This window comes from Pezoporus flaviventris, unplaced genomic scaffold, assembly GCF_033815535.1.
Source record: "Pezoporus flaviventris isolate CSIRO_AGI_PZ_B2104156 unplaced genomic scaffold, CSIRO_AGI_Pfla_v1 ptg000002l, whole genome shotgun sequence".
Taxonomy (NCBI): domain Eukaryota; kingdom Metazoa; phylum Chordata; class Aves; order Psittaciformes; family Psittacidae; genus Pezoporus; species Pezoporus flaviventris.
This window is the reverse complement of record NW_026892550.1, coordinates 37,099,162-37,126,560: the sequence shown is the minus strand read 5'-3', so window position 1 is coordinate 37,126,560 and position 27,399 is coordinate 37,099,162. Positions and strand designations below refer to the sequence as shown.

At 39.3% G+C, this 27,399-nt stretch overlaps 1 protein-coding gene across 3 annotated transcripts in view; it reads right to left on the bottom strand.

Annotated features, from left to right (window-relative positions):
- Positions 1–27,399, bottom strand: part of AADAT (aminoadipate aminotransferase) — a 64,072-nt gene that overhangs the window by 15,393 nt on the left and 21,280 nt on the right. For 2 of the 3 annotated variants that reach the window (XR_009747151.1, XM_061475068.1), the window contains exon 1: positions 73–139. Coding sequence is in view for 2 of the 3 variants with exons in the window: in XM_061475068.1 (XP_061331052.1) it covers positions 73–139 (67 nt within the window). In the remaining variant the exon portion in view is untranslated. Of the gene's footprint in view, positions 1–72; positions 143–27,399 lie in introns of those variants that run through there. The other variant, XM_061475058.1, reaches the window with a different exon arrangement.

The window sequence follows — 27,399 nt, the reverse complement described above, 5'->3', positions numbered from 1 at the left end:
ATACCCCAGAAAAGTCCAGAATGTAGAACAATACCCTTCTAGAGAACCTGGAAAGAATGGGCAAATACTCACTCAGAAGTCTTATTGGAGATGCTTTTCTTGCTGCACTCACAGTGGTGATGAACCGAGAGTAATTCATGTCTAAAAGGAAAGTCATTGGTTGGACATGAAGCTAGAAAAGTGAATAGGAACCCTAGTGCCTCTCACACAAATAATGCTTCCAATTTATCATTTCCATAGATGTGCTCTATCATAAATTAAATGTCACTTTATGTTAACATCAGCGCTGGAATTTATTTCCCTCTTTGAATTAATGGGAAAGATCTCACCTTCATACTCACAGGTTCTATCACAGCCTCCCAGTGACCACTGTGACACTGGTGTAGTGAGATGCTGTTCTAATAAACAGATAGTGGTATAGCTTTGATCTGGGGAATTTTGGTGTGCCAGTGAACAAGAAAAAGCCCTTTACTGCCAGCTGTGGAGTTAAAAAGGCAAATTACAAATTCGAAGATCTGTCAGATCTTGAAGAACTATTAGCTTTCTAATGAGAATCCAGCTTTATGTAGCTGTATTAGGTCTTGCATTTAAACTGATTTAACTGTTGCAAGCCATCAGTGAATCAGTGCCTCAAAACGGTTCAGATGTGGTTTTCCCCCCTTTCTCCTGGTGCCCACAGAGATTTGGTGGATAGTGAACCGCAGGCTCGTGGGAAGCCTCAAGGCCTGTTGTCGCAGGAAAACAACTCGGTAAAGGAGAGCCCAGGAATGAATCAAAGGGCAAAAAGACTGGCACTTTGGCCAAGCTTCCAAGTGTGCTTCTCCCGAGCTCAACAAATAATCCCCCTGGCAACTACAGCAACACGTACGTGCTTGCAGCTGTTAAAACTGATCTGTCGATCAAGGCTGCTTTAAAGAATAAAACCAACCTCCTGCTTTCTGAAGGTACCGTTCTTCACCCTCCTCCGCGTAACGCCCCAAAGCGTGCTTCCCCCAGCAGAGGCGCACCAAGGCCCTGCCGCAGCGGTGCTGATGTATACAAAGGCTGCGCTCCAGGGCAGCGCTTCTCCCCCGACAACCCACCGCTGCCCCACTTCCCGGAAGGGGACACCCCGGCCGCCCCGCCCCGCCTGCCCTCCGCTGCCCCGGCACCTCACGGCGGGCTGGGGAGGACCCTGAGGCGGCCGTATGCCGGGCCGCGTTCGCACCTACCGGCAGGCCAGGGCGCAGCGGGCAGCGGCGGTGGGCGCCGCTGCTGGGCATGTGCAGGCCCGCCCGCTCCGTGGCCGCGGGGGAGGTCCCTGGGCGTCGGGCCGGGCAGCGGCGCGGGCTGCCCGCGGTCTGTGCGGGGCTGAGGGGCAGCTCGGCTGGGATTCGCTGGGCGGGTTTGGACACCGATCCTGTGTAGATTCCTGCACAAGTCAAAACGCACCGCTCCCCAGTCAGCTGCTCCCGTGTAGTGTCCTTAAAGCCGGCGTGGAGCCCCATAGGTGCGGGAGAGGGGAGGGAGTGACACAGGGAAAGCAAGTGCCTGGAAAACATAGGGTTAAGATACTTTCAACTTAACTTAGGTCTAAGATAGAGAACAATGTTTGTGTTGTAAGTTTGTGGTGTGATAACAATTCAGTGGTCTTACTAACAGAAGTTAATTATTTCTTTCCATCCTTCTAATTATCAGTTAGTTTGGAGTCTGACTCCCGAACATCCGCTAGCTTAGGATACTCCTTGTCTGCCCATCCTGTTCTGCTTGCAGTAAATTTTGTACGAAGGTCATGCTATTCTAAATCTTTGCCAGCTACCAGAAACTTACAGATCTGTCTGGTTTCAGCTGGTTTTGTGGTTACTGGGGCATCCAACTGTGCCAAAGGTGAAAAGTGCACTGTGAGGAAGACTGCTTACTGCATCTTGCAGACCCCTGCCCACGACCATCGGAGGGCAGTGTGCAAGTGCCAAAAGGGAGGACACTTATGCGAATGAGTACCTAAACTAATTGTAATATCCCCTCCACTCTGTCGGGAACCTAATGAACATGTATGTTTGTGTGTAATAAATACCTGCCTGCTTAACCCTTTGGTGTGCAAGTTAGGAGGAGCGATCCCCCTTGCACCTGGCATCGTAATAAACATAGCTGCTTTATAACTCTGAGTTGTAGAGTCTGATTCCGTGTTTCAGGAGTGGGGGAACGTAGTCGTGCGGAGAGAAGTGCTGCGAGGCTGAAGCAAAGGTTGGTTATGGGGAGAGCGGAGGAGGTGAAACCGCTTGTTTTTCCTTCATCTGGGAGGATGGAATAGTGGGCTTGGCCTGCTTGATCAATGTATTTGTTTTCTAATAAAACAATCATAAGTCACTAGAAAGAGGCTGTGGAACAGAACCATATCTGGTGGTGCCTTACATACGAATTAGGTAATTGAGTAACCACGGGCTTTGTTTTTATTACACTCTAAGCTTCATAAAGCAGTCAGTCTGTGCCTCCGCCCCTTGATGGGGCTTCCTCTTCTGGAGCTGTACAGGTTGAAGGAACTACCTTTGGTTAAAGCCCAGCAAGAACCTTCTCATTTTTCAACTGAATTACGCTCTAATCCACTTTATCATGTTTTCACTACAGCTTCTGTTGATAAAAGGAAGCAAGATGAAAGATGTCCTCCACCAACTTCTTTTTTCTTTCCAACAGGTGAGCAGGTTCGGTTGTCCTGGGTTCAGCAGTAGCAGTCATTTTTTCTCCTTCTTAGTAGCTGGTGCAGCACTGTGTTTTTGACTTTCAGCCTGGGAACAGTGCTGATAATCCCGATGTTGTTAGTTACTGCTCAAATGTTTAGACTGGCCATAGGACTTTGTGAGTCTCATGCTCTCCCAGGGAGGAGGGGAAGCCGGGAGGAAGCAGAGATAGGACACCTGACCCAAACTGACCAAAGAGGTATTCCATACCACAACACGTCATGCCTGGGAGGTAGCGGGGAGTTACCGGGAAGGGCACTCTCGGTCCGTCTTGTTTTGGTGGGTGGTACCGTATTCTCTTCCCTTGTTATTTCCCTTATCATTATTATTGTTGGTGGTAGCAGTAGTGGTTTATGTTATACCTTAGTTACTGGACTGTTCTCAAACCGCGGGAGTTACATTCTTTCGATTCTCCTCCCCATCCCTCCGGGAGTTGGGGGAGTAGAAACTGTGTGGTGTGGCTGACTGGGTTTAAACCACAACATCAGTGCAAGGAAAAGCAGGATCCGTAGTGTTGTGACACGTCCCTTCCTCCCTAGGTGCCATGTGCTGTGCTTTGGGCAGCGCATATGATGGGAGTTGCTGCTGCCGGTGCTTAGGTCCAGAGACACGATGGTGTTTCCTGGTCTTTGGACTTAAGTGCTTCAGGGCTGGTATGGGCCTTGCTCCTGAGAGCAAAGTGGAAGGGAGGGGTCTAGCTGTAAAGTGGCCTGAAAAAACAGTGCAGGGATGTATTAAATGAAAAAACAGTGCAGGGATGTGTTAAATCAGGCACATGCAGCATGTAGGTCTTCCTAGTCAGCTTAGAGGTGGGAGAGTAAAAATGCTGTAAGGGATCACTGGAGCATTTCTAGTCTTTGAATCAGTAAATCACCAGGATTTAAGGTGCCTTGTGCTTAAGGCACCTTTTAAACTGGCACCCATTAAAACCTGCTCAAGGCAAAGCTGAGGTATGACAACAAGGTGGCTCTAAAAAAGTGAGGCAGCACCATAACAAGATACCTTTTCCTCTATAATTTGGGTGACTGCATGATGCTCAGATCTGCTGAAAGGCTCCATAAGTAGATGAAGTGGATTGAAATAGAAATGGAGTTCCTTCTTAGTTTGTGATGGAAGTTCTTGTCAGTGAGGAAGGATTGTTTGCTTAGTTGGTATGTGAATGCTGTTACGCTGAAAATCAAATTTTGTCACTAAATTTTGGTAATTGCCTTCCAATACTGTGATGTACAGACAAGAATGTAAGACAGGCATATAAATATGAAATAACTTAGAGAATGACAGCCTGTAAGAAAACCACTGGGTATACTGATTGTGTCCCCAAGCAGCCACATATGGGGAGATGCCAAACTTGTGTGGGGAGCTGGCTGTGAACCAGTTGAATTTGAGCTGGTTTTTGTGTACTTTCATGTGTTCATTTTCTGGGTTTCAGTGCTGCAGTTTGTGGCATAGGCCAAAGCCCAAAGAAGTCAAAAGCAACATTTTCATTGATTTCTGTGGGCTTTGTCTGCTCTCTTGGCAAATTATAATGTCATCCTATTGAAACAAATTTGAAAGGAAAAAAAGGGAGTCATAAAGTGTACCAATGCCTGGATGCCGATGCCCACTGTATTCATATGGCGGATTTCTGCATTATTTTCTATTCCTTAGCAACCACAAATTGAGTGCTCTGTTTTTCTACTATGTAAGAATAGTTATTTTCTTGTTCTTTGTGTATTACATGCACACTTAGAACAATGGCTCTTCGTTGTAAGCCTCGGCTAATTCAGGAAGCATTGTTAAGGCCCAAGGTTGTTTCTAATGAGGAACATCTCCTGTCATCTAAAAATGTATTCTGCCTCAAAATCTCTATATGCTGATGCTAAGCTAGGGCGTAACACCATTATGTGTTAAAAACCCCAAAGCAACCAACAAACAGAATGAAAATCCCTAAAGAAATTTGATTTAGGAGAACAAGGACATTAGGCAAATGATTTTTTTTGCACTATTTTATTCTCCTCTATGGACTTCAAATATGCCAAAACAATATTCCTTTTAAGAGGAGCAAGAGGAGAGCAAAGAATTGAGACAGTGAACACCAAAATTCAACAGAGATGTGTCTTTTGCAACTGTATCAATTTTAGTGTAAAGTGTAAGTAACCCTTAGGGAGCTACATTGTAGCCTGGGATTTTACAATTCTTCATAGTTTTAAAGCAAGTTTACTCTATTTAGTGCCCTATTTGAAGTGATAATTTAACATCTACTAAATGTGAATCTATGGAAAATAGGATACTCTCTGCAGAGGACCTAGTCGGGAGTAAAACCATTAGAGTTCAAACCTGAGTCAGTGGTGGTGTGGTTGGTTCAAGCGATGTAAAGGTAGCTTGTGAAAAGCATGGTTTGGAGGCCCGCACCGGCTCTCTTTGTCCATGAGATGGCGCATACGCACTTCGTTTCCAGGTAGTGGACTCGAGCAAAGTACAAATTTCAGATTAAATCATATTGGCATATTTTATTTGGCTGTAATTGCTTCACTGCAGGCAGTTTCTGAAACTCGAAATTAAGAGTCCCACCTGAACAGCTTGGCTATCTGCATTTCAGTTAATGGGTTAAGTTTTGGCCAGTAATGCTTATTACTAGTTGTACATCACAATTAAAATGTGGTACTGTCAAAATAGGGTGATGACGTGAAGGTGGAAATTTTAACGTGATAGACTGGAATGGCTGCCCATGTGAAAACAGCATAAAACCAGAAAATGGGTAAGTGTGAGATCAGCCATTTTAAACATCAGAAGCAAATTGCTGCTGCCAAGGCCTGCCTTCTGCAGGAAAAATGCTGACTTTGGCAGTACCTTTGTGTTTGCAGAACACCCTGTATGCAGCAAACTATCACTGATGCGCAGAAGCTGCAAAGATCAGGAAGGTCTCAGCAGTGCAGAGCAGTTTGAATCTAGGATGTAAACATCCACTGACACAGTTACTGCAAAGATCAAAGGTACCTCCTGTTCCTGTGGGAAGCTAAAACTGCTAGGAGAATGTTGGCTCTGTGTCTAGAGAGAATTAGTGGAAGAGATGTGACATTAGCTGTCCTTTGGCTTACAGATTACTTCAGTAATTTCCTGACTCTTTGTTTGTCTTCACTGTAAGCTTCTTGGGAAAGTAACTCTCTTATTCTTCCTTTATGTAGTGCCTTTTTCAGTGGGACCCTGATCTTGCTGGCCCCTAATCAGAGCTATTGCAAACCAAGTAGAGTGGTGTCACTTGCTCTTTTCCCTCTCTTTTGAGGTAACTGCATAGTAAAAACCTCATCTTAGCATCTTTATCGAGGGTTTTAGAACTTGATGCATCCCAAAAATGGGAGAGGGCTTAGGAAGTGGTGAAGAAAGATTCTGAAACAGTTACAAATCTGGCTGCCTATCCAAATAAAATTAAACAGCAGCTTGTAAACAGATCTTGTTGACCACCTCAGAGTTAAGAGGACATTCTTGTCAGTGTGCTTTCTGCTGGTGCTCATCATTTGGTCTTTTATTTTTAAAGGCCACTTCCTATACTTCAGAGACTGTTAGACAAAAGTAATGAGAGATCCATGTTATTCATAATAGTCATAACAGCTGTCAGATGATACTGTCTTAGAGTGAAGGACTTATGGTTCTGCAGAGTGACAGCTGTGGCTTGTATATGTTTAAAGTAACAGTCTGTGCTTGAAAGGAGGTTTCAGCTGGATATGTAGCAGTCATTTTCTGATTGACAAGCATTGACGTGTACCAGGGCTGTCATCATTGTTTTCATCTTATCCCTCTTCCAACCAAGCAGAAAGAAAGGCATGGTATCTAGGAAAATAGTTTTCTAGATATGCTACTACAAACTCTAGAAAAGCTGAATTTTGCAGTAACATTGGAGTATTGTGTGCAGTTTTGGTGTCCTCAGCATAAGAAGGACATGGAACTGTTGGAACAAGTCCGGATGAGGCCATGAGGATGATCAGGGGACTGGAGCACCTCCTGCATGAAGATAGGCTGAGAAAGTTGGGGCTGTTCAGCCTGGAGAAGAGAAGGCTGCATGGAGACCTCATAGCAGCCTTCCAGTACCTGAAGGCTGCTATCTCTGGCCTACAAGGATGTTTCGTCAGGGGTTCTATCAACAGGGCAAGGGATAATGGGTTTAGAGTTAGACAGGAGAAGTTCAGGTTAGATATAAGAAAGAAGTTCTTTACTTTGAGGGTGGTGAGGCGCTGGAATGGTTGTCAGAGGAAATTGTGAACGCTACATCCCTGACAGTGTTCAAGGCCAGGTTGGACAGGTCTTTGAGCAACCTGGTCTAGTGTGAGATGTCCAACCCTTGATGATCTTAAGGTTCTTTCCAGCTCTAACTATTCTATAATTCTATATTCTTCAAAAGCAGTTGTTTATTCCGGAATGCATTCCTTTGATAGGATGTCTAATACAATGAAGTGTTTTCCTTAGGTATGTATCAGACACTCCTGTGCTTTTTTTGGAGAGGAAAAAAAAAAAGCCGGGAGTGATATTTTTCAGATCACTTTGTTCATAGTATAGAAACTGAAATTGGATGGAGCAAAGATCAATAATGTACCCAGTTAATACACTAACGTATAAATGAAATGAATCATAAGAAATGAAATGACTTTTCCTGACAATCTTGAGATAAATATTGTTCCATAATACCTCAGTCTTGTCGATTTGAAATTATTATAGACAAACAGTTGCTGACATGTGAACTCCATTGTGTAAATCTCCCAGGAAGTGGGTACTCGCTATTATTTGCAACATACATTATTCCCTAGGCTCAGCCTTTATTACCCATTTTCATTTAGTGCAGGCAAAAGCTTTTCTCCCTTGGCCTGGTATGATGTTCTGTTCCTAGCAAGGTCATATGTTTTAGTCTGACGCAAGAGTGGCATGGAATAATGAATGATCCTAAAGGCAGAATGAGATCATGGAAGAGTAAATTGTTGTTTCGTTCTTGTCGTTGCCTGGAGAAAAAAAATGTTTCTCAGGTATGGTGACAGCTGGTACCAGCAATGGTTTCTTGTGTATTTTGAAGTTTGTCTGTTCAGCGTGGAAAAATTTGCTGGTTTTGTATCTGGTCTTCACACTGCTAAGGATACCTCTTTGTTGCTAATTCTTGTTTACAATTCAGACTCTTGTCATAAGAGTAAGTTTACCTCATCTTGGGCATTTATCTGTTTAATTTTAATTTCTGGGTCTTGCTTTTGTAAACAAATAATTCAGACTATTCCTCTATATCCTACTGTGACTCATCTTACATTCAGCAGTTGATAGAATTGTTCCATTAGCTTTTGTTCTTCAGAGCCAAGTTTCTTCAGTTCATATTCAAATTACATCTGTAGTAAAAAGAAAATTACTTCTGAGAAGAGATGTCTACATGTGTTACCAGAGTGGGGTGTGGATAAGCAAGTCCTCGTATCAGTCAGTCTTGCAGTGGTTGTCTGCCTGCAGTCATTACATGGCTCCAGAGATGATACAGAATTCCTAAAGCAGCCTGAAGGTGCTTCTGTCACTCTGAATGTGCAGGAATCTGGGGAGATTGCCTTATGTAGCTATTGCCTTTGAAGTGTGCGGATTCTCTCCTGTGCTGTGTACCCTATGATATCCAGTCTTAGCTTAATATACTTCACCATTATAGCTTGTAACTAGGACTCTAAAAATCTTGGAGAACTCTGGAAAAGTATATTTGTAGAGACTTATTAAATGGACCAACTCCATCTCCTGATTAACTTCACTAGTGGCTATTGTTCTAGTATGTTGACATGCCATAGGACACTTTGGCATATCACATGTAACTCGCTGTTGGCCAATGCCTTTGAGATTCAAACCTAAAATTGATGAGAAACTTCAGAAGCTGCAGATTCTGTCCTTTGTAAAAGTTTTCTATAATGTTGACAGCAAGTTAATCTCCAATGAAGGTTAAATGTCCTTTATACTTGAATGAAGTTACAAAAGGACTAGGCATGAATGGGAAGAACTGAGAGGGTGAGTGCCATCCATTCATAGCAGTGCTTCAGGGACACTTTGTGTATTTATTTTGTTATTTCCTCAGAACATCTCTCATTTTGTCTTTCTTTTTTCTCTCATATTTGAGGGTATTGTCTCTGTCAGAACATGCTCAAAGCACCAGGTTTCTGTTCTGTGGACAGTATCTGCTCCTTTCCTAGTGAAATTTCTGAATTGCCTGTGGTTCTGATAATGTTAATACGTTCATTCAGGTTGAAGCAAGGTCTCTTTTTAATTATGGCACCTTTCTCTACTCTGTAATCCTTATTTAAACAAGTGCTGAGCCTTGCAATCCCAAGAGTTGGAAAAATATGCATTGTTGCTCAGATTCTTGGGCTTTTATCCTTGCAGGTGGTCATGGTGATCCTTTTTCATGAAGTATATTCATGTCTGCCTGAGTTCTGCAGTGCTGCAGGGTCGTTGGGTATCATCTCAATTTTTTTACTTTCTTTTATTTTCTTCATTGCTCAGTCCCTTGTTTCTCTTCCTGCTTTCCTCTTGTACCTCTAGCTCTGTAACTGGTTTCTTGAACTTCTTTGTCCTTTTGCTTTCTTTTGTGTCATGTTCTCTCATATTATATGGAACAGCACCCCGGTTAAAGTGCATCTGATTTCTCCTCTCATTTCAATGGATATCTTTAACCAACCTTTTAGTTTATAACCAAGGTACATTTTGTTGTTTACATGCTACTTGATACCAAATGTGGTGTGTTTTAGTTGTTTTTTCCAAACACAAAACTGTCCTTGGGCAGTGACAAACTGTTTTACTGCTACTGTGTCTAATTCTCTAATGCACAATGTAACTTTTGTAGGACAGTCAGAATAATGTATTATCTGTTGGAATAACAGGAAATATTGAAGCAAAATCATGATTGCTGCAGTTTGGTAGAGCTTGGAAATGCTTCTTTAGTGGTGGTGGATATAGATTGAATAAGGTTATATTAATTCATCATCAAATAACAAAAAGAAGGTTCTAGGAGGGATAGTTTTATCTTGTTTTTAAATAGTACAGTTGGTTTCTTCTGATGTTGAACTCCTCAGTCTCACTTTGTAAAATAGCTTTATTCCTGTGTCAAGTGAGTCTTGATATGCTATCATTGTTGAGTGTATTTTGTATTTCATTGTTTCTCTCCCAGACAAGTTCCTCATCCTTTTTCCTCTTATCTGGGGCATGATTCAAAATCCTCAAAGAGACAGGCTCAGCCAAGCTCAGTTTTACGATTTGGATTTGTAAAGCGCACTCGCTTTCTGTGTTTTCACATACCACTAAATTTAAAAAATGATAAATGGTTCTGCAAACACCAACAAGCTGTGAACTTGTACTTCTCTGTCAGCATATTCAGAGGAAGCAATTGCATTCACAGAAAGAATGATAAAATTGACTATCATATGGGCTATGAACAGCATTTTAATGGCATTTTAGCATTCATCAAAAGCTCTTAGCTATGCAGTTGCTTTTGTTTTGCTCCCTGTTTGCATTCATTCTATAAGTCACTGCTTTTAAAATGGATTTAGACGGTGCTTTTCTAATACTGTCAGCAGTTAAATGTGTGAAAGTTAGTTCCTTGGGAATTAAGTTATATAAATTAGTCTGATTAATTAGTAAAACTAAGGGAGGGATTAGTACAAGTAAGATGAACTGTGGAATGACAGAAGTAAACATAGAAAACAAGAATATTCACAAGACAAATTCAGTAGGTGGCAAAATAAAATGGCTTCATATATAGAGTATGTCTGAATGTCCTTCATTTCTCTGAAGCACTAAGTATATATGTAAGTAAATGGTTACCTGTTTTTGTGAGAGTGTCCTTGGAATCCCAGAAATTAAGAATCAAAATTCTAAGCCACATAAGAGTTTAGAAGATTCTTTAGAGAAGTTCCTTGTTTCTGTGGTGTGCAGGAATACTTAGGAAAAATTATCACATGGATATGGGACTGGTAGGTGGTTGGAAAGATTGATGAATGTTGTGGGATTGCCTGAAGTAGCTGGGGTCAGGATTTGAATGAATGTGCTTTCACTTTTAGGATGGCTGCTTGTTGCCCATGCAGGTACTTCAAGCTGAAACTTGCAGTAAATTTTTGGAAAACTGGACTTAGCATACTTACCTTGGGCCTAACTTACCCAGATGCCAGCTTTGCTCCGACTGCAGCTACCATAGGCAGAGGTAAGGATGAGCCAAATATATGAAAATATAATTCAGAAAACTAATCACCTTATTGAGTGTTCTTGGAACGTGGCCCAACATTCTTGACATTTATCGTGTTCTGCAGTACAGGGTATATACCCCAGTAATACCCATGCCTCTTGGGTATTAGAGTTTTTTAAAACTCAGTACAAAACTCTCAGACTGAAGGAGTTTTGAAGTTTTCTTTACTCTATACTGCAAGAAAATCATGATTCCAAAAGGGAAGCATGTGGTCGATTCCTGGCTACCTGTTTACAAAAGACTGTTGAGATGCTGCGCTGGATATTTGCTATTGAACCTTAGACATGTCAAGCTTGGTAAAATACTGGTGTTTTTATTCTCTTTACTGTCTTGAAAGTGTTGCAGCTTCTGAGGCTACCTGGGCTGAGGTGTAATAGACGCCTTTTGAAGATTTCCTATCAGGTGGCATGCTTGAGCCTCCTCCAGCTGTCAGTCAGTTTGATAGTTCTGGCTTCTATGGCATGAGTCTCTTGAAACTAAAGCATCTGGGGGTGGTGAAATGCTCTTGAAAAGATTCTGTGACTGAGCTTCACTGGAGGAGGGGTGGGGGTGGAGGAGAGTACTTTATGTACAGGGCTGTGAGCCTGCAAGAGTGGAAGGAGTGAGGCTCAAATGGCAGAGTGAGAAAGCCATAGATGAGGAGCCATAGCCATCTTGTAGACATCTGGGCTGTGGCCAACAGTAAGTGGAAATAAATGCGAGTGCCAGAGGTGAGCGGAATATAATGTATGAGAAGTTTTTATGTTTGTTTCTTAAATGAGTTCCACTGTCAAATGCTTACAGATATTTTTCTCTCTCATAATGAAAATTAACATCAGTTTCAAAATGGAAATATTACTATGCATTGATCTGTTTGTAAGAAGACATCATATACCCTGTCTTCAGACTTATTTATTTAGATGTTGCTGCTGTTTTCTAAAGGCTTTTGAATTACCTACTTGAAACATTGTTTTTGCTAACCTTCCTCTGTAATTTAGCTGTTTCATGTCAAGTGAAGTTCAGTTTGGATAGAGCTGCATCAAAATTTTGGACTCTAGTTTCATACCATACAAAACTGAAAATTTTAACATCCTCCCCCCCCCCCCCCTTGGTTTGATGGCTCTCTAATGTAATATTAAATGACTACAGATTCTGATGTATTTTAGTTTTGCTTGTAAGTAAGTGGAAAGTAAAATATTTTGTCACATATTTCAGCACAACTTTAGACATTTACAGGCGTGCTTGGGTATCACTGAGGCAGCTTGAAAGCCTGACCAGTTCTCCTGATTATTCTCTCTTGCAGGAGTGATGAGCATACTGTGTAATTCTGGGACTTCATATAAAGTAAATCTTGCAGAAAGTAGCAGAAAGGCCTTGGAATCCATGGGGTAATAAAGACTGTATGGGCTTAATGAGAGAGTTTGAAGTCTGAAACTGTGCTGTGCAGTGCTGGACAGTTGAGAGGGAAGCTGTCCAGCTGAGCTTGCCTGCTTACTTAGCAAAAGCTGTTGTATTGAAAGATAAGTGGGGAAATTCTTAACTTTACTGGCATATTCCTCAGATCCCTATGCATCTTTGATTATTTCCCAATTTACAGAATATCTGTAATGAATGCAGTATTCCATAATAACCTGTTCTTTAAAAAGCTTTTAGCCTAACTGGTCACTTCAAAAGTTTTTCTTCAGCTTTGAAGGATACCTTTTGAAGCTGTGGAAAGCATAAGCCAGCTCATAGGATTTCCACCCCTGCTCTAGGGGACTGATAGGACTAGCCTTGGTGGAAGAAATTCTTTTTGTGTTGCAGTTGCCCTTCCTTAAAGGAATCTTCCTATAGTTTAAGGCAGAAGCTTCTTTCCCCAACCTGTAAATCAGAGTTTCAAGGCAGAGAACATTATGGCGCTAAATATTCAGAGAGATGAGGTCTAATCTACCCATTTTCTCCTTGTAATTTGTATCCACAGCATTTCATTCCACCAGAAGAAATTGCAGAAAATGCATATTCAAGCCTCTTGACTATCTGTATTTCCCATATGAGTGCATAGATGGAAAGGATGGTGAAATTTGCACTGGAAACAAAATTTTAAGTTAAAAATCAGTTGTCATTGGAAGAAGCTGCTTTGAAAATTTGATCTGATAACTCATGAAGATTTTTGGTTGCTAAATAGTATGCATACAGAGTGTGGGAATAAGATACTTTTATAGGTTTGAGGATCACATCTAAACTGATTAGGGATCTGTGAAGGTGCTTGTGTCAGGGTGAATAAATTGAGAAACTGAATGTATTTTGAGCATCTTAGTCAAGACTTGCATAAAAGAAAGTGATTTTTCTACTATTGCCCTATCAGTTGTTTACTTTTTATCTCTATTTTTCAGTGTCCCTAGAAGATAGGGCAACTATGACCTTTTATATTTTATAAGCCATGTTAGCTGCTCTGCTTTCCATAAAGAAATTCTTATTTATCTGATTGTCAATTGACTTTTGTTTATCCAGCTGTAGTCTTTGTTTTGCAAGTTCCTGTAAACAAAACTGGCAGTAAGCTTTCAATAAATCTGTTAAAATGATGGCTTACTTAATGTCTGTTGCCATGAGGAGAATCCAGTGTTATATGGAAGATTTTGAGGTTTGAATGAAGTGTAAGAGTGTTTTTGAAAACTTCCAAGAGAGGATAAATCCCTCATCTTGATTGAAATATTGTTTATAAGCCAATTTTCAAACTCTTCCCCATATGCTCTGAAGGTATTTCAGACTTTTCTTCACAGAAATACACCATTGACAAAACTGATGTTTGTTTCGTGAAACTTAACTTCGATATAAAGGCCTCTCCTGAAAAACAGACCCTCTCAAAGCTTTGCCATATATCTGTATTATATTTGTTTGCATTTTGGCCTGACTTTCTTGCAATGTCTTGGGTTAGGAAAAGTCATCCAAGAGGCTGTTGTGACGAGGTTTTGGAATTGTCTGAACAGTTTTCCCTCCTGCTTTTATGCTGATACTATCTTTAATGTACCTGGCAGTGTAATGCAGTGTGAGTAAAATTTCTTTTTATTCATTTGGGCTGGATTACGTTGCTTTCATTCACAGGGTAACTGTTTGCTATAGTGTGGTCATAGACATGATATGTGTCAACTCGCAGACTAGACTGAACTGGAAGTGCAAACACCTGAAAGTGATGGCCTTTATGTCACTTCACTGCCTAGGACAGAAGGGTGTCTGCAGTAGTTAGAACAAGAGTACACAGTACAAAATATTAGTTGGAATGCATACACTAACTTCTTGTTTTGTATTTGTCATGGTGTCTGAAGTATGAAGCACTGATTACTATTGATGACAGCATGCCAGAGGCTGGATGTCAGCTCTTGTGTTCAAGGCATGTTTTGTAATTCATTTTCTGTCTAAATTCTTGAGGCATCCTCCTGTATTTGACATCTTTTGTACAAGACATAAGTAATAATCCTACAAGATTAATTAGAATATGCCTAAGCTGCAAAGGCTGAATTTCATAGCTGTTTGGACTTCAGTGTTTGCTTCCAATTATAAAGCATAAAATGAGTAGGTTTAGTTTTTAGACTCATGAAATCAGAGTTATTTAACATTGAGTTCTCTCAGCCCTGACTTCAGTGAAGCAGTCTGGTTCAGTGAACAGAAAACAAATAAATTTTTAAGGTAATCTTTGAAATTCAAGAACATAGGCTTTAGATGCATATAAAAGCTTCCTCCCTACCACATTATTTTCTTTTCTGTGTTTTTTGTGAACAGTTAAATTTCTGAGGTAGAACTCGCACAAAAATAGTAAATGGAGAAGAAAACATTCTTTTATTATACTTTACATCCAGATCACACTTCTCTTCATGTCAGCTGAAGATGCAGCTGTTCTTTCAGATAGTTGATTTATGTCACCCACAATTAAAATGTCCTTGCTATTTAAAAAAGTGCTTCTCAGCATGCCTAAAAAGGTTGTCAAAACAATGGGTTATTCACAGTGAGAGAAAGGCTCTTAATGCTTTATAGAAGACTGATGCAATGACTTGATTAGAAAAATCTGGTTTTAGCTGATTTCAGATGAAGTCATATGTTTTCTGGTATCTTGACTGTTAGTTTAAAACCGCACCTTCCTGATTTGGAGATGGAAAGTTATGCTGTATTTATGATTTCTGATTTATACAACATATTTACAAGTACATTCATACTTACCTCTTTCAATATTGCCATTTCGATCAAACACTTCATTTCTTGCACCAAATGCATTATTTGCTATAGGTACTCAGGGCTTTGCAGTCCAAACTTTCTAAACTCCTAACCCTTGATTATTGATAAAGAAAGCTGCATTCTGATATTAGTGAGTGCTTTAAGGAAAGCCACATCCTGAGGCTTGTTCTTGCTTACTTCATGATGTTTGGGCATTTCTAAAATATTGAATACCCTCTCACCCTCCCTCAACTTCTGTTCGTTCAAGTTTATGAAAAGGTTGAGTTGACACAACTCAACATTGTAGTGACATTTTAGCAATGTAATTTTGAACTCCTTGCTGCCTTCTGGAATTCAGTATCCCAAACCAGACACGTAGCTATCTTGCTCAGTGTGTGTGGGAGGGCTCCTCTGCTTTTGAGTGCGAGATTCTGGTGCATAAACTCCTAACTAAATGAGTAATGGCTGTATTTGTGTCTTTTGTACTTGTTAGGATCCTTACCTCGTAGGGCTGCCCAGCTCCAGATTGTGGTGGTATTTTTTTGCTGTAGTTCAAACCCCACACTTCTCCAGGAAGCTGCCTGGGAAGCAGCAGTTAGACTCTTTGCTGGAATACTGTAAAACAGACTCTTATTCCCTTTCTCAGTGAAAGCTCCTGACTGCAAAGTTACGGGTGTTTTGTAATGTGAAGTTTTTCCAGTTTGAAGCTGTTCTTCTCTTGATAATAAAATGTGGTGTTCACAGATGGGATGCCTGTGATTGTGGATGGAGGGTTATATAGATCCTTTTTCGGTGAAACAACAGCATGCACTGAAGCAGGAGCTGGAGCCCAGCTTGTTGGTCTGATCAATAGGACTGTGGAGTGTACTTCTGGGTTCAGGCTCACAGAAGCTATTACTCCTTTCTGAACTGCAATAGCTTCAACTGAAGAGTTCCAAATTTCATAGCAAGCGTTAGCTAAGAAAAATACCTGCTAGCTCGACTGTTGTAGCAATTGAGTAGCTAGACTGCTTGCCTGCCAGCCATAGTTTAAATAAAGAGACTTGCATGTTTTTTTTTGTTTGAACTGTTTCGAAGCATAATTCCCAATTAAAGGTTGTGAATTTCAAGTGGGGGAGGCCTTTGCAGTGCGAAAACAAGACGTGTCTTTTACTTTTTCTGTGGTCTGGTCAGCATGAGAAGATTTGTTAATCCTTCCCATATATTTATAATTACCACTTGTGTTATTAGGGGGGAAACAGAAAGGCTCTTGGGGTTTGTGTGATTTGTTGCAGTTTGAAGATGCTTAAAAATTGAATACTGCGGTTCTAAGGATTGTAGTGTCTAGGTCTTTTAAAAAGAGCAAAGTACCTAAATTCAATTAACATTTGATCTGTTGCACCTGTGCCGCTTAAGCCTGGAGACTTTTTTTTCTATTTTGAGAGGGCTAAGCCATTCATGCGTTTCCCATTATCCCTTCTGTGCACAGATGTGCTCAGTGTGATTGTCATTGTATTCCTTAGAGATGGCTGCAAGTCAGTGTGGCAAAGGGTTTATGACATTGATGTGAGTTTTACATGAGGACTTCTAACAGTTGAATGCTCTTGCTACTCTTTGAATCTCAGTGACTCTACCATTTTCATGTTGCACGTGGAAGGAAGTTTATTCCTACAAACCCTACTAAATAGGCACTATTTCTCTTTTCCCTTTCCTTCTCCATCATCTGCTTGTTAACTACATGATGTGCATGTCGCTTGACTAATTTTTGCAGCAGGCATTATGGTGATAAAACCCCAATGAAACTGATAGGAATTAGCTTAGGATTTCACATTTAACTCAGTGTATGTTTTTAATATTCTCTCTTACCTGTGGAAGGAAATGTCTCTCATCTAGGAAGACTACGTGCTGATCTTTATGTACATATTCCATGGCTACTTTTTCGCCGCATTTAAAATCAAGATGCTTGTAGTCTCATTATGTTAAAAAGTTCAAACTGTCTAAATTGTAATGTTCAATTGCAAGAAAAAATATCCCTGTTCATAGAAGTATACTTTGAGGCATAATACAGGTTGCTGCAGGTAAAGGGAATTTGCACTTTGGAAAAGTAAATGTGGTATGGTCATGAAAACAATGGAGATGCTTCTCCTTCAGAGAGTGCTCTCTATGAAATATAAAATAAACCAGCCTGAGTTTAGTCAGGCTTGTCTCACCATATCCTAGGGTGGCAGTTGCTTGGCCTCCTTTGCTTCATGTCTGTTACAAGATTAAGAAAGCAATAAAGAATCACAAGAGAAACATAAAATCAACATCTAGCAGGACAATTAGCAATCTATTCAGAGCTTATCACTGTACAAATTAAGATCGATTACATTTTGCTACTGTCTTTAATTTAATGAGGGTAGCAGCTGCTTTGCTGCTTCTTATAGGAGTCACATAATTACAACACTGTGTAGAGGGGCTTTATTTATTTTTTATACGCACAGAAGGTGGCAGAGTATTCAGCAAGTAGTATTTCAGGGGAAAAAACTGCCTGTACTAGGACTCTTCCGTCAGTCCCCCAGCTCTGTATCACTTCTGGTATATCTTCACCAGTTTCCATTATTCAAAACCTCATTTTACCATTAAATGATAAGAAAATATTTTCCACAGATAATGGAGTTAAGGGGAAGTCTGGAAAAGTCAATAAACCATTATGAGAATCATAAACACAATAATTTCACAAAAATGATAAATGCCCTGCTCAAAGCTGCAGCTGTATTGCTGTGGTTTATGACAGACTAATGATTTAGCTGTTACCTTATTGTTTTGGTTTAGAGGACAGTAACTTATTGTTTCCAGTTGATTTTTAAGTCTTCCAGAAGAAGGGTTCAGGCTAGTCAGATTGAGTTTATGGTGACTAGACTTCATTAACTCTCAACTGCTGGCAAAGAGGTAAGTTTCTTCCAGTGATGATTTAAAGTAACAAACAAGTTTTGTTCTGAATTGACTCCTAAGGAAGGACACTCTGTCTCTCCATAAACAGAGCCATGTGAACATTTGTAAATGCTCCACAAGTGAGTTTTGAAACCTTAAGTTTCAGAGGCTCACATAGCTTAATGCTGAGATTCCTAATTTTGGCATAAAGATTTTTGGTGTTACGGCAGAATAACACTAATATGGTGTAAGTGTGGGAATAATTGGGTTATGGGGTTTGGTTCTGTTTATATTGGAATTTGAATGGGGCATTTGGATCACATAACATTTTTTTCTCCAAAGTTTGAGTAAGTCAGAATGAAAAGCAAATTACTGTGTGAAGTTGACTTCAGCGTTTAAAGAATATGAGGTTTAAGGGTTTTGATGCCAGAAGTTTCTCAATGTGTATTTTATATATATGAAAATATTGTACATATATATGTGTACTTCAAAAACTAAAGGTTAGGGAAGTGTGGCACTTTCAAAATGCTTCAAAGAGTTTTTATAATATGAAAAGTTTATTGTAACTGACAAATTGTAAAAGCATTTTATATTCCCATGAATATTTTGCTAAAAGCTTGGGTATTCTTTTCTTTTTTACATGGTCTAATGTTTTATTAGGTCTGTATGTCTCGGTCTTACTCTTTAGTGTATCTATAGTGCCGAGATAGTGTAGATATATTTCTGTACTGTGAAAGAAAGGCATATTGATCTGATACCAGCTTTTCATTTGTAGGCGTGATTGGATATAAAATGTATCAAGTGAGCCACTTCTATTTAATTTGAAGGCTGTAGAGGATGGGGCTAAGGAGTTACTATTTCAAGGAGCACTGGATCTACAAGCTTAGAATAATAAAAAGAAATTAGGTTTGGCTGACGGCTGCCTCAGAAAGATGCACCCTGAAATGAGCAGAAATTGTAAAGAGAGGAGTTATTACATTTTGTGGCTTAAGACTTTCAGCCTGAACCCTCGTGCCCTGATGCAGTTATTGTTTCTGATTGGAAAGGTTATAATGAATTGTTTGAATTCACTCATATGAGTAGTTTCTTATCTCAAAAGCAGCTAGCTGTGGGGACTGGCTGAAGCAGAGGGGCTGGGGTCTAGGCTATGGTTTGCATGGTCTGGAGAAGCCCAGATGCAGGCTGTCTTGGGCAGATGCTTTGAGGCTGAGAGTTTTGTCTCTTTCCCTAACATATTTCTTTACTTTACAGACTAGAGGCAGAGTCTGACCTGGAGGGGCAGGTTTGTTGGCTAATGTGCTTTTCAGTCCAGATTCCCCCAGCCTCTCACTTCAGGGTTGGGGCTGGTTAATATTGTTCTCAACTGCATGCTCCTGTTTTTCTCCTTGTGAAAGGGTGAGGGCGGTAACATGTGAGGTAGGGTCTGAGTGCAAAGAAATGCTCCAAGGCCCTACCTTAGGACTGCATTTGGAAGGAAATGAATGGTGGGTCTGAAGAGCCCAATATGCATGCAAATTTTTTATCCTGTGTGAAGGAGCTCTATCGCTGTGGATGGGGCTATGTTTTGGATGGATTTAAGGTAGCTAACTGAACACAGACTGGGGTAAAATCCTGTGTCTATCATTGAGGAAAGAAATTGCTTCAATATTAGGTGACAGAATGCATACCTAACCAGAACATAATAGGAACTGAGTGTTTTGAACTTGATCAAAGCTCAGGTGTTGGACACATTTCCACTTGCTTCTCTTACATTAAGCAAGCAGCTGTTTTTATCACTTGTTTAACTGCAGCTTCTTAAGTCTAAGATGGACAATAATACAGACCATCTGACCCCTGGATTAGCTTCATTTTCCTCTTGAAAATAAGTCTCTTCTGTTCTATGCCGTTTGTCTTGACCATAATAGCACTTGTATTCAGTTCATCGTCTTTGTAGCTAATCACAGTATCTAGTCTCTTCTGTCCCTGAAATTAAAACATCAGCATTTTCCAAGCTCTCATATCCTAGTTCAGTTACAAATGGTAGCTTGATTCTCAAATCTGTCCTTTCTCTTTGAAAATCTTTGTATTTTTAAATGTAGCTTTATATTGTGGGACTGCACCTCTGAAAAATGTCATCAGACTTGAGGCATAGCCTGAAATTTCTCAAGGCAAATAGTTTACAAAATCTAGGGCAGAGCAATCTTGCCTTTGTAACAGGAAAAAAGTATATAAGAAGTATAATTCTGTTTGCCTGTATGATACATAGAGCTCTGTTTACATAATTCATATTATGATCATGCTTATTTGCTTGAACAAGAGAGGACATTGTACATGGATTTTTCAAGTCTTATGAGTCCTTTCTGAATTTTTTGAACTCTCTCAAAAAAAAAAGGATATATAAAATTTATGTGACTTAAATATTTAAACATGGTTTTCCCTTAAATATTTTTGAAATCATGCAGGGATCTGCTTTTTATCCCTTGTTAATTTAGGTTTTAAGAGAATTAAATCATTAAAAACAGTGAGATTTGCACTGCACTGTTAAAGTTAATGAGAGGTTTATAGTTTATAGCAATGGGCTTGCAGGATCAGTAGTCACCCAAGTACTTTTAAATAAGGTCCTAATTACAAATAGAAACATATTGAGTATGTGTAGGAACATTCATCTCTGCTGGAGTAGAACATCGGTGCCTATTCATTTTGCTAGATAACCATCCTCCCACCCTCTTGTCTTGTATCAGCTTAACAACATTGCAGAGACAGTTTTCATTTCTGGCCAGTGAAAATTTTTAGGGAGTGCCTATCTTTTAAAAGCAATGAAATTAAGGACAAATTTACTAAAAAGTCAGCTGTTACGACACTTTTGCTTGATTGGCAAAGGAGAGCCCTAGCTTCAGGCATTCTTTGTGTTGCTTATTGATACAATGTTGTGTCTGCTTTCCAGGAGCTGTGAAGAAAATCTCTTCCAAGGAGTTTGCAGTCTAATTCCCTAAACCTACATTGGAATGCAAGGAACAGAAGGCTGCAGACTTGTTTCTTACTGCTTTGTAAAGTAAATGTCCATGTAGGTGCCTGTATCCATTGTGCTTTCCACACTGATCAAAGTATAAGGAGGGGAGAAAGGAAACAGAAGAGATATTACTGCTTTTAAACACAATGCTTTTTTAACACTCCAAGTAGTGTTGTTGGTTTTTCCCCTCACAGTTCCTTCCAATAGACAGAGGGCTGCATATGGCTTTGCAATTCCACCTAGAGGTGGGATGTTTCAAAATTAGGTAAATGGATACAAAATTTGTGACAAATTTCACATCATTGTGTGAAGGCACGGGATCTGAGCCTATACTTAATGGTATGTAGTTATACGGTGACTATGTTCTTTGAAATACTGATGCTCCAAGAAGGACCTACCTGCGTCAGGTGACCATGTGGAAGTTCCATGGTTTGGATCAGCTTTACCAGGCAGCTGACATTTGTTAGTACTAACAGTGATTACCTAAGAAAGGCTGCATTGTGTGTTTTAACCAGAAATCCATTATGTTACTCCTTGTCAAAAACTTGCAAAACAATGGCTAGTCATTCAATTTTATTTCTTGGCATTAAGTAGTTCCAGAAGCTAAGTGTTAGTAAAATCTGCAGTTTATTTACGATTACAAGAAATAAAAGCTGTGGTCACAGTGTAAAGTAGTAGTTAAACAGGTTAAGCAAAGTTCTTTAAACAAGAATTGAAATTGAGTATTTAAATTGGCTGACATACCAGTGGGAGGTGTATTTGGTTCTTCACCTTGGACTTATCTAGTATTTTCCTGACTTGTAGGTGAAGGAGAATAACAGATATTACAAAAAAAAAAAATTACATTATATAATTTTACACCACTGGTATATTTGACTCAGCTTGTGAAGAAATTTTAACCAAAAGAGCAGAAATCAGAGAGATCTTTCTGTCATAATGTAATTCTGTTGCTGCTCAGTTGCATCCATGCAACTTAGTCCCACTCAGCTGAAGCATCTTAGTTGCAGTGAATTTGGGTAACAGAGCTGGGCTTTAAAAAAAAGAGTTTATTTGGTGACATTAAAAACTGTTTGAGTAGGGATTTCAGTGATGACACTGTGTCACTGGGGATTACCTGGGTATTTTTTAGTAATGCTGTTAACACAAATGTTGACAGAATCTTTGAATATGATGGGAAGGGTACTGTAACATGGTGAGTGTGTGTATACCCATGATTTGATTTATAGCTTATATCCCACATATTGATAACTTTGGTCTTGGAGAATAAAGCCTGTAATGGAGTGGGAAAGATGCTCAGTTTCCTAGTATAAGCTTGAAAAACTGCATTTAGGATGTTGTGACACAGCATAACTATCTATGTTTAATGTAAAATAGTAAGTGAATGTTGCTTAGGTTTCAGATACATGACACTCAAGGTAGTTTTTAAAGCTCGTCTGTTATGTTTCAGGAAACCTTCTGACCTGCTGCTCTCTAACCATTAGGCTTACCCAAGGGCATACTTGCTACTGCTTTTATTCTGTTTCTGATATGCGAGCAAATTGGCACAATGTATGAATAGCCCCAGCTGCGCAGAAAGAGACCTGCTTTGCTTCTCACTCTGTCTCCCCTGGGCAAATCTGATATGGAGATGCTCACTATAACTTTTCGTACCTGTGGGGAAAATGCATGAGAAATCCTGCTAGAAGGATAATCATTCAAGCGTGATAAACCACTGAAAACCAAATAGTTGTCCTTCAGTGACACCTGCTCTCCTCTCATTTTCATTTCTGAAAAGTTAACTGATGAAAGGACTATGTTCTCCCCCTTCGCATATTGCATTAACATTGAGGAATATGGTGTCTGTGTTGCATTACCTTTCATTGTTCTTTGTAAAGCAACTACAAAAAGTAAGCTCATCAGAAAAGAAAGTAACACACCTTCACTGATGGATTGTGCTTAACTATTGCTTATTACCGTAGCTTTTGAAGAATTTCAAAACTGTAATAATTCATTTATTTGTGTGGTACTTATTATGCAAGTCATAGGAAAAAAGCATGGATTTCAAAAAGCTTTTGATCTGGGACTTAAAGCCTCTGACTTTGTAATTCTTGTAACTTCTACCAACTATAAGTAGAGATAGCGTTATTCTTGGGCCAAATGCATTATTTTTTTGCACAAGTTTCATAGAGAATCTCTGTAGTCATTTAATGATATTCATATAACTTTTTTTCTTGCTTTTACTAAATTAATTACTTCCCTGAACTGTTGTGGCAATAAGTCTCCTGAATTTATTTTACAGCATAAATATGAAGCCCTCTTAATACTTCTAATATATACTGTAATCTTGTTTCACTAATTGAGTTTGTACAATCCCCTAGCTGGCCACTATTTACATAGAGGGTCAGTGGGTTTTCCAGTATTTTCTATCTATATGCTGTGGGTGTAGAGTCATGGTTTGCCATCACTATGGAATTTAACAAATTGGACGTAGACACATCTTTTCAGAATAAAGTTTTGTGGTTTTTTTTTTTTGTCTTCCCTCCTCTTAGTAAGCTGAAATTTTAAATTGTCATACTTTGCATTAATTTTCTTTTGGTTACAGTTCCTAAAATACCTAGATTCCATAAATTTTCATAGGTAATCTTTGAGTGTTACTAAATATATTCCAAGGTAAAACACTAATTGTATGGTAAAAATTCTGCCCTAACATAGTTTTGTTGTCTATTTTGCAAGCTTACAGAGCTGGAGGGATCATGATACCTACTTGACATGTGTGCATGAGGAGTGGTAAGATTAAACTAGAAAACCTTGTAACAGAGGTTAGGGTACTGTCTTGGTTTCAGAGGCTTAAATCTTGGTACCTGAAAGGTGAGTGAAGTCCAATGTTTCTGTAGAGTGATCAAGGTCTTTATCAGTGTACATGAAAGTAGATATGTGCCAAAACATATGTTTACTATAAAAAGTTGGTTTTGAGGAAATAGTCATCAACCAGAATTGAGTTGAAGAGCAGTGTTATCTCTAAATGATTTGCGTTTTAAATTGCTTGTTTTTTTGCCTATCTGACCACTTATTTAGGATAATATATGCTAAGAATGAAAAAAACCCAAAACATTTTATATGTAGATTAGGGAAGATAGAGGCCCAACTGATTAAATTACATTCCAGTAAAGTGAATTTAGACATCTAAGGAGGCAGCTTTGACTAAATAATTTTAGAAGATTTCACTCTTGAATGTGGTGTTTATATGGGGAGAAGAAACAGGCATACTTCAGTATTGATTACAGGCTATTCCTTATTTATCTGTACATTAATAACAGTCACCTTGAGTGATAGAGGACACAAATTGGAAGGCTGTTCCCTTAAGAATTTTTGTGCAACCAGCCTGTTTCGGGCAGCTTCACCACCTGTCATCACCCTGACATTGTACGTATCAGGAGTGACAAGTCCAGCAGTATTGTTTGGATAAATAGTGTTGTTTGACAGTAAACTTCTGTCTTGCTCAAGAGCTCCCTTTTCCCAACAAAACTTTCAATGTTCACTCACCTAAGAATTATGAGTGTTAATAGGGTCACAATCAGCGTAAAACATCAGTGTGATGTTAGAAGGATGTGTTGATGAACACCAAGCTTAATATCTGCTGGTTGTCTGTATTTGGCTTGTGACATTGTGACAATGATGTTCATTGTTAGAGATAAAAATATCGTGAGCAACATGTTCCACTCTACATTTGGAGTCCAGCTCAGGTGGAAACCCACATGGAAGCATCAAAATCTTGGCAGGCATGCATTAATTTGTCACAGTTTGTCAGACAGTTCTGTTGCAGTCAGTGCTTATGCCTCACAATTGGTGTTTAATTTTTTTCCCCTGCTTGTTCCCAATCACAAACCTCTGTCATTGCTACTAAGTGACTCTACACATGCATCAGTTTATTATACAGGGCACAAACATGTGCTATTCTGCCTATCTGTATCAGTTCATGTCTGTCCATTGCTTATAGAGCAATATACAGGGGTAGAAGCAGCAGCTGTAAAGGGAGTAGGCAAGGAAAGCAGCTGAGGTAGTTCAATACCTGTGTAGGGAGTGGGTAGTTAGGAAAGATAGAATGACAATGGAATGGGTAATGCACTTGTCCTTAACACATCAGCTGTTGTTTGTCCATTCAAACTTAAGCAGAGCTATCCAGTGACCTAGGAGAAATGGCTATATTAGTCTATATCCCTGCCAAAGTGAAAATGCTTGCTGCAGCACACTTTAAAAACTTTTATCTGTAATGGCCTGAAACATGAAGTGGTTTCACAGTGTAATTATTTCACTGATGAAATATTTCAATAAGGAAGTTCTTATAAAAATTTCTCTTTTCTGGTCTTCATCATTTACTTCTAATCCTTGTGTGTCACACTAGATAGATCTCCTCCTTCTTGGAAGTTACATCTGTCAAATATTCATGGGTACTTACGCTCAGTCTTCACTGTTAGCAAAGATCCATGTGTTTAACTCTTAATTTTTCTCCATAAATCAGTTTCTCAGTCTTATCATTCATGTTACTCTTCACAGCTTGGTGGTGAATACTACCAGAGCTGCACACAGCATTTTAAGTGGAATCACAGCTAATAGAAGTAATGGGTATTGCTTTTCTGCAGTGTGGTTTCATCTCCTGTGATCACCAGGAATGCTCTAAAAACTACCAGTAGCACATCCTTTATGTCAGGTGTTTCTTCATTGTCTAGTTTCAGTCTTGTTTCTGATTTAGCTTAAGTTTAACCTCTTACATCTTGGCAGGAAACAAAATTTTTGTCTCTGAGCTGCATCTGTGCAGAAGTGATTTTGCCTATAGTGAGCCTGGCCTACAACTCTGAGGTGACACCTTGACTGCAAGGTCGTAAGGTGTTCCTTACAACAGAACTAACACTTTTATTATTCAAAGTGGTGTTAAATACCCCCAAATCCGTACCTAGTTACAAGAGGGAATTCTGTAGTTATCTGCTGGGAAAAATTTCCTGTAGATTTTGCAGCTTCTGAATGAAATTTTTTTTTTTTTTTTTTTTTTTTTTATGGTAGTGAATTGGTGTGATTTATAGTTAGAAGAAAGTCAGGCTTTCAGTGCACTACCTTTATCTTTGTTTCTTCTCTTTGTTTAAATGAATCATTTTCCTCTTTAAAAGCTTACTATTAAAATGTTTGTAAGTTTGGATTTCATATGGCCCTGTTTCTGTCAATGAATATCTGAATGTTTTGAGAAATAAGCAGTCTGTGGTGGTTTGTTTTTTGTATTTCTCAGTTAGTTGTGTGCCAAAGATGACAGCCACTTCAGTAGTAATTTTACGGTGCTCTAGGTGTTCAGAACTGTTGTGGCTGTGATGATTTTACATAGCACTATGCTGATACTAATGTCCTTGTATCATTCCTACTTTTTGGATCGGTACACAAACTTGTATTTGCAGATGTAAATCATAGAAGCAGTCATTCCTGCTTGAGTAGCAATCCAGGGCAAGTAAAGAGTGACTCTATTTGAAATGCATTGTCAATTTGCTTAGTATGTATTTTCCAGCGGATCATTTGTGCTTTTAACCTTGATATTGCTATGGATAGAAGGACTCCAGGCCGTACTCGTAGCAGCTCCATCAGTCATGAGATAAGTCAGCTCAAATACATCCTCCTCTTTGCACACTGCTTTTGTCTATTAATGGTCAACAAATATCCTATAATTTTAAATATTTTAGTTTCCTTTGTTAGCACTTTGCAGTACACAGAAATATGTGTTGGTAGTAATAGTCACCTTTCTGTAGGAGTTTTGGTATGTTTGTCACTAATTTCCAGTATTTAACATGGGGGAGGAGTAAAATTGTAAAACAGTGGAGCAAAGAGTGAATCTTTATTTGTGGCCTGAAAGGGTCAATTTCTACTGAAAAGCAAGGAGCAGAGAATGTTTATTTGGTCAAGGAAGAGGTGTATAATCTGAATTACTGTTGGAATAAAATAAACACCTTTCTGCAGATGTTGCTTTCAGGAATGAAAGCTATTTCTTTTCAGATATCTCATATGTGTATTAACAAAGCTGGCATACCACTAAGAAAAGATAAAATACTCAACAAAACAAAAGCCAAAGTGCTGTAGAATGCAGAGTACTGCTACATTATTAATAGTGCTCTAGAAACTGTTGAAATAGCACAGTACAGTTGTGTATTGTTTAGAAGAACTTTTGTCACATGTGTTAAGAGAATTTTAATTATTGGATTTATGGATATGAATTAACAGAACGAGGCTATTTTTTGCTTGCTACTCAAGCCTTACGTGTATCATATAATGAGAAATGTAATGAGGGAGTATTTTCTAGAGTAAACTGCTTCATAACTCTGAGTGATGTATAGAAATGTTCTAGTTTCAGTAATGAGTCTGTTTCAAATAGACATGGTGCCTTTCGGGAGCTTTTTCTTTTCCTCATACAA